The following is a 7,932-nucleotide window of genomic DNA, read 5'->3' on the forward strand; positions in this document are numbered from 1 at the left end:
GAAAGCTAGTACCGAGAAAACAGATAAAAACTTGGCACATACAACTATTGGAAATGATATAGGATGACTCGCGATTTTTAAATAATTTGCAGGCAATTGCAAGACATATTGTTTGCGATGGAATAAATGTCTCGTGTGTCATTTTTATGACATAGATATATCGCAAACTCACCTGAGGAGTTTAGCGTGATTAAAAGTCTCTTTTCCAATGGGGGGCAATTTGCAAGCTGACACAACAATTATTTTACGACCAGCACTATCGTCGCCGACTACCTCTACGATACCATGTCTGGATATGTCAAGATAATCTTCCTCATCAGCGAGCTCTCCATCTAAAGCAGCCAGATCGTCCGCTATTCGTTAAAACAGACAGATTTGTTGTGACATCAGATTGTTCATTTCCTAAGCGTGCTCTTGCAACAAATTTGTATCAACTAAAAATTTTATTTAGCAAGAACAATTCGAATCCTCGGAGCAATCTTATTTTATTAGGAAAAAAAAGGTATATTTCACATCAAAATATTTACTCACTTCAAATGTTATGATTGTACATAATGTTATTGTTGCAAAATGGATTAAGAAGAAAGCAAAACAATTGTCACATTCCCTTTCCTTTTTCATCCTTACGCCATGCAATGTAAAAACAAGCTATACAATGTTCTACACATAATTCACCTGCTATGCCCCGAGAATGCCATGACATTTACTGGCTACTAACAGAAGGTAAAAGGTCACACACCAGATTCAATAACTGGAGCATCTACCAAAGCTTCCTCAAAGTTCTCCTCAATTGTGCCGTCACTCACTGGGCTTTCCATATAATCCATCCCAGCACCTATGCTACCGCTCACCAAATCCAATTTCCCTTCCAGAAGTCTTGCCGCTGTAAACATTAAGTTAACTTTAAACAATTACCATAGCTGCTGCATTATATACATATACGTATATACATATACGTATAAAACATATTTTTTACACAACACTAAACGAGATTTTTCACTCTTTTTGTTTCTCTAGATTAGAAATAAGAAGATGAATCTACTGCTATTTAATAAAACAGATTTAACAAAACATACATTTGATACATATAATTTACCATTATTTGAAGTAGTTTGCAATTCTGTATCGTCAAATTCCAGATTTGGTTCGTAATCGTGATAATCTGATAGGCTAGGATATGGATCTTCACAATCGTTGCCCATTCCTGTTAAATGTCAATAGAAATGAGTCGACAATAAATAGAAAACAGATGAAAATGATGATACCTTGCATGCGTCACAATGTGTGCCATGAGCAAGATTTAAAAAAATCTTATCTCTGTAAATATATGATATATGAAACCTAATCAGTATTACACCGCATATTTAATAGCGAATTGGAGTTTTGCGTTAATGTAGACGATCGTTAAGTCACCGAGAGTTCTTTTCGTAACATAAAACCTGCGATTTTTGTACAACCTACACTCGCGGATGTAATGACAATCGCAAACGCATGATGCTTTCTATTTACACAGACTCCTAGCCGATAGCTCTTAGCGTCTCGCTTCTGCTGGTTTTTGATTTGATCCGCGTCGGGTCGAGTTCACATCGACAGGCTTCGCCTTCGTCTCGGCGTCCTTTGTTTGTCAAAAAAAATCGACGTCGTCTGGCGTCTCACCTGTCAACGTCCGCGACGGACTTAACGTCGGCTGGTAGTCCGCCTCCATCCTTCCCTTCCAGCGTTGATGCGGGCAGGATCAGGGATGACGACGCGGCGGACACCGCGACGTGGCCGCGATCGGTGGCGAATTATCGATGATATCTCGGCGATCTTACAGACAGCTGCCCACGATGTTATCCTTGCGCGGCGACATTATCCGCTTCCTCGCGAAGTGTGCGACTTAGTACGAACTACGACTACGACGTGCTCTACCTATATGGATCACTACGGATCACGTCGCGTCACGTCGCGTCACGTCACGCTTTCATATGTCGTCATGTCGCGCGAGTACGAGTCGTCCGTCGCAGTCCGCGTATTCTATCCGCCGTTGTCGTCGCGCCGGTCGCGCGTCGTGCCGTTGGTTGGTGGTTATTATTATTATTATTACTATTGCATTTTGTTGCGATAAATACATATATATGTATATATCGATACTCCGATTTCTGGTACAAATCAGACCATCGATTTATGTATGTCGATCGATACGCAAAAGATATGAATTTACTTGTATACTTTTACAGATCCATGAAATAAACCTAAAAATTGATCTGTATCTATATTCACACACACACACACACACACACACACACAATTTTCTGTATACATATAATGTATTTATAAAATGTGTAGTATATAAAAAAAATAAAAAATATAATTAATATACACATGTACGTACATATATGATTATGTTACTATTGTAGATAGTATACAGTATCTCATATCAATTTCTGAAATACTTATAAGTAGGATATCATATGCGACGTATTATAAACATTGTGAATTACGTAAGTAAATTCGAAAAAAATACTATACTGAAATGTTAGAAAAGTTCGAAAATGGGATATTGGGGAATTAATTGCTGAAATATTATACAATATTGCGAAAGATTCTGCGTAATAATACGAATTTATTTTTATATATGTATATCTACTACAAGAATAACGTATGACGATAATAATGATATTACACACGCGCGCGCGCGCGCGCACACACACACAAAACAACGTAAAGTTATACATACATATGTTATACATACATATGTTATACTAATTGATAAATGCTAAGAAACAGATTTTTATTTAACTATTTGTCATTTTATTTAGTATAAATCGATGATACAAAATAAAACAGTATACTATCAACGCGACAATATGTATATAGATAATATATTGTTTGAGGAATGTATCAGATACAAAAATACATACAAAAATCACACAAAATCACATACAAAAATAGAGCCTTTTGAATAAATTTTTTTTTATTTAAAACTTTCACGAGATAAAACATAAAATGTTTGATCAATTGAGGAATTGTATCCTACTCGAGAGTACTCAATGGAACATATACCTCTACTTTTTAATGCACATAATTCATGAGAGGAAAGGGTGGGCTTCAAAAATTTTTTCCTTTAAACAAATTTATTTTAGATAAAAAGATATCACTATTAATTTAATGAAAATGTATTTTGTCGAAATTTAGTAATAATTCATAATTTATCAATTATTATTTATATGCATATGTGAATTATGAACTATTATTTAAAATATACATATCTTTAATTTTCCTAGGATGCAGATACAATAGAAGGAATAACATACGATTTCAACCTTGCCAGAAATTGAATCGGAATATATAGTTTTCGATAGATTAACATCGTTATTCCTTATTTCCTCCGTTATCATATCTGCATTCTTAATCTTTTCTTTACACACACATACATGCCATGCGCACACATACACACGCACGCACAATTATTAATAATTATATTTATTAAAAATACATACTTCTTTCGAAACTGAATCTACAGCAATTAATTAATGTGATTGATAAACAGATTAAAAATAATTGATAGATCATGAATTTAGAATCAAGTATTATAAACGATCAGAATAGAAAAGAAATTTGATTAGAAAACAAAATTTTATAACATTATTAATAATTTTAATAAGTGACGATTTGATACTAAAAATAACTTTATTTTCTTAACATTTTAACATTATTTAATAATATTAAATAATGAATTTGGCTATATTATAATATAATAACTTTATCAACAATATTTGAATCAAATTCCTAAACCAAAAAAAGTTTTTTGTAACCGATTAATATAATTGAGTATTCAAAAATATGATCGAAAATTTATGTTCATTACAATGTTAGTGTTGTCAATATTGACGGAATTAACATTTTCATATCAAAATTGAATTGCTTGTAATAAAATTAGAAAATCAGTCCTCAATTCAATCATTTCCGCGCTCTTCATAGTTTTTAAATAAACAGTACATATACTGTCATATATCAGATGTTTGATAACAAAGAGTGGAAATTAGGTTAAAAAAAAAAACGAATTACCATCTTCCTTTGATAACAAACGAGCCAAGTTTTCGTTATCATTCTTTAACTCTTTTCTTTGTCCTCTATATCTCTTCTATTTCCTTCCTCTTTTCCTTCTTTATCTCCTACTCTCTATCTTCTCTCCTAATCTCATCGTCTTTCTTTAAATCTTGAAATCGACTTTGTGTTCAAGCAACATGTTATCCTCCGGTGGCAATGATAAGCAAGCTCGCAAAATGTTTTCGATAGCAGCCCGTTGTCGAAATAAGGCATTTATCACTGGAGTCCCGTGGGGCACTAGTGGGGCTTTGCAGAGATATGATAAAATAGAAAGTATACTATGGAAGCCAGAGAATTCTTCGTCATCATCGGTATCCGCTTTCTTAAAGGTAATACGAGAGCATAATTCAGCTAAAATGACAAGATCGAGAATGATGGGAGTCGCAAGAAGCGAATCTTCACATGTATTATGGATTACGATGGTGTTGTGACCGCCTAGCATGATTTCAGAAGTGTACTCATCCATAGCTCTCTTGCTGTCACCTGGAAATAAATATAAAGGTAAATTTTTATAAAAATCCCAGAAAAATACAGACTCGATTTTTCAGAAATTTGGTGAGAATCATAAATATAAAATCGTCAACTTTTTCAAGAAATTGTTAACATTTTTTAAAAAACTTGAAAATTTTCAACATTTAAAACATTTTGTAAGAATTCTAAAAAAATTTTAAAACATTCATCAGAAAACTGTATAATTGAAATTATCTCTTACAAATAAGCATTCCTTTAAGAGACATCTGTAGGTTCAGCACCATATACATGCATATACATAAACGTGCACGCACGTACAAACGTAACATTTTAAATAACTTTTCGAAAAATTTCTTATTCTTAGAAGATGTTCCAGATAGTGAAATGCAAAAGATAAAAGCTTACCGACGTAGGGAACGTATTTGATGACGACACAGTGGTCCGGCTTTTCTCCAGGCTTATAGAGAATCTTATTGGATTTCACTATATCATCTACAACGTTACTCTTGGAGATCTGTGTGTGAGATCGATTATGTGATATAATATATACATAATACATAATACACGCGCACACACACACGCGCGCGCGCGCATATTATGTATATATTATACCATATTTTTTTTATTTATAATTTTATATATATATACCGCTTCCTTACTTCAAAAGTAATACGAATAAAAAATATTTTCAAGTTATTATCACGAATAAGTAAAGTAGATTATACCCTATTAATCTCTCAAAAGTGAACTAACTTTATAAAAAGTCGTAACAATACAAAAAAAGATTTAAAAAAAATTTATGCAATTAAAAAAGGCTGCTTTTTAAAAGTAAAATAAAAATGACGAAAATAACACTATTAATCATGTTACGATAAGATTTTCTTTTTGTCAATAAGATTATTTGATAAATTATTTAATCAAATAATTATTATATAATAATAATTATCATTTGATCAATTAATGTATTTTTGACAGATATAATCTTATTTTAAGAGACGTTTTGAATACAAGTATTTAGATTACTACTTAAAAATATAACTCTTAAATTTTTCAATTTTTTATCTCTATTACAGTTAAAAGAGAGGAAGAGGAGGAGGAACATATGTATAAAAATCAAATATATCATACATATCAAATATATCATTTCCATTTTCTTCTTCATATTATATACCTCTTTTGAGCGAAATTGCTGCGGTGCAGATAGATTGTATCCATCGTTGTTCCCTAAATGGTTGTAGCTGACAATCGACACTGGCTTTATACCAGCCGATACGAGAAAATCCATAAGAACGGACTTGAGTTTTGTTTGACCGGACTTGAAGTCGTCGCCACCGACGAATGACTTCTGTTTCTTGGCTAACTCAAGAGTACCCGGCACAAAAGTGTTTTGTGGCGATCCATTGATATAGGTACACTGGAAACATTTTTTTTATGTATGAAGTAGCTCTCATTTCCGCTCATTGCAATTTTTAGTTAATACATTTATGTAAATACAAATAGAGAGGAAGAATATATACTTATATAGTTATTATTAGTTTATATAATAAGAATGGAAGAGAAATATGTAATTGTAAAAGGAAAAATATTTTGTAGTTAAATATATTTATAGTTCCACATCTTCAATTATGATCAAGTATTATTAATTATCGTGTATATTTATATTTAGTAATAGTTACTATTACTTGATAATATTCACATATATTTCTAGAAATACTTTTACATCATAAACAAAAAATTAATTTCAAATTACATCTAATTTTGTCCTGCTTTTAAATTAATAATTACAATTTATTAGTCATTATTAACCCTGTCGGAGGCATACTTTTACTTACTCTATAGGCACTCTTTGTATAGGCCAAATTTTTTTACTGTTCTAGACTGTCCAAAATCTTGAAAAATTCAGGTTTACTTTCCAACATCTCTATTACATTGTTAAATAGTTATTGAACTTAAACGTTTTATTTAATAAAAATTGAAATTTATGCCAAGAAATTTACGAATAAATTTTATCCGGACAAAAAGACTCGGTATGTCTACGAAGGGTTAAAATTATTCATTAATTATTTAATATTGTTTATTAAAATTATTAATTTTTATCATTAAAGTGAATCGATTTATTGAACCGTGATCGTCTAAGTGATCTGTAAAATCTTGAGAAAATATAACTGTTGGCTATTTTTTTTAATAATCGTTATATTGAACGACTATTGTTAAATAATAATCTGAGCAAGTATATATCCTTCATTTTCTTTATTAGTAAAAAAAAGAATTGTATATGAATTTTAGTTATACTCCTTCTAGAGCCGCTGCTACAGCAAACATGGTGCTGGGACTGATCTCTGAATGATCTTCCTCGATCGACTTCAATAGATTGTCGGCTGTATCGTTGACACCTGTTATAATCTCTGAGAACCTTTCAGTATTTGCGGTCCATAAGACAATAACTTGATCGAGACTTTTTGCAGTCTTAAACTGCTTTATATCATTGCGAATTAAATTAAGTTGCTCGGCCTTGGTACCCATGATGATGTTATTTGCTCTTTTGCCCTTCGTAAGAAAATTTCGCAAATATTTATTGTTGTAATAAGAGAATTGTAATTTAACTGATAAAAAAAAGCGCAATATACAATGTTACATAATGTAATAAATATGATTCTTATACACATGTACTGTATGCATGGAGAAGAAAAAAATATGTAATATTAATATAAAAGAAAAGATATGTACAGATTTTAATACACTAATGTACAAAAAAATAAGAAAAATTTCACAAATAAGGAACATTTGCATATAACATTATTATTATTATTAGAAACGTATGTAATATAGAAAATGTCAATAAAAATACAAACAGAAATTTATCAATAATTACAAAAGATACATTTCTACTCGATCTTTAATCAATTTAGAATAATTACAAAGTTTATATTCTTATTCTTGATTGGATGTACACTCGTATATACACTCTTTTCAAATAAACGTAAAAATTTTACATATAATAGTTTTGTAATTTTTTATAGTAATATTTATCTGTTCCTTATAGTAATATTTATAAAATATGGAAGACATTGAAAATTACTGATACCTCTTAATTGTTTCACAGTTGAACGTGTTGTCACCTTCAGTTTTCTTACGTGGTACCATATAATGATTTTCCGTCTTGAAAAACTAACAATATAATTTAGCTTTTTAAATCTTAAATAATACTATAAAATTTTATTATTTAATCTCTACAGATTTTGACACATTTTTTCCTTAAATTTTCTTGCATACGCACCTATAATGATTTTTCGTTTATTTTCTCTTCAAAAAAAAATATGTCCATAAGAATCCACAACAATATAATGAATTTCTTTATACAAATTACAA

General features: G+C 30.8%; 2 protein-coding genes across 4 annotated transcripts in view; both read right to left on the minus strand.

Moving 5' to 3' along the window:
* Nucleotides 1-2,068, minus strand: part of LOC108751396 (rho GTPase-activating protein 1-like) — a 4,215-nt gene extending 2,147 nt beyond the window's left edge. The window contains exons 1-4 of one of the 3 annotated variants that reach the window (XM_018491546.1): nucleotides 1,657-2,068; nucleotides 1,097-1,204; nucleotides 740-883; nucleotides 173-332 (exon numbers count right to left, since the gene is read on the minus strand). In XM_018491546.1, coding sequence (XP_018347048.1) covers nucleotides 173-332; nucleotides 740-883; nucleotides 1,097-1,204; nucleotides 1,657-1,705 — 461 coding nt within the window. In that variant the 5' untranslated portion in view covers nucleotides 1,706-2,068. Of the gene's footprint in view, nucleotides 1-172; nucleotides 354-675; nucleotides 884-1,096; nucleotides 1,205-1,656 lie in introns of those variants that run through there. The other 2 variants (XM_018491545.1, XM_018491547.1) reach the window with 2 other exon arrangements.
* Nucleotides 2,069-3,795: 1,727 nt separating this feature from the next.
* Nucleotides 3,796-7,932, minus strand: part of LOC108751394 (inositol-3-phosphate synthase 1-A) — a 9,122-nt gene continuing 4,985 nt past the window's right edge. Inside the window, exons 5-8 of the mRNA XM_018491544.1 lie at nucleotides 6,856-7,110; nucleotides 5,735-5,977; nucleotides 4,969-5,077; nucleotides 3,796-4,575 (exon numbers count right to left, since the gene is read on the minus strand). Of these exons, the coding sequence (XP_018347046.1) occupies nucleotides 4,196-4,575; nucleotides 4,969-5,077; nucleotides 5,735-5,977; nucleotides 6,856-7,110 (987 nt within the window). The 3' untranslated portion in view covers nucleotides 3,796-4,195. The remainder of the gene's footprint in view (nucleotides 4,576-4,968; nucleotides 5,078-5,734; nucleotides 5,978-6,855; nucleotides 7,111-7,932) is intronic.

This window comes from Trachymyrmex septentrionalis, unplaced genomic scaffold (genome assembly GCF_001594115.1).
Source record: "Trachymyrmex septentrionalis isolate Tsep2-gDNA-1 unplaced genomic scaffold, Tsep1.0 scaffold44, whole genome shotgun sequence".
Classification (NCBI taxonomy): domain Eukaryota; kingdom Metazoa; phylum Arthropoda; class Insecta; order Hymenoptera; family Formicidae; genus Trachymyrmex; species Trachymyrmex septentrionalis.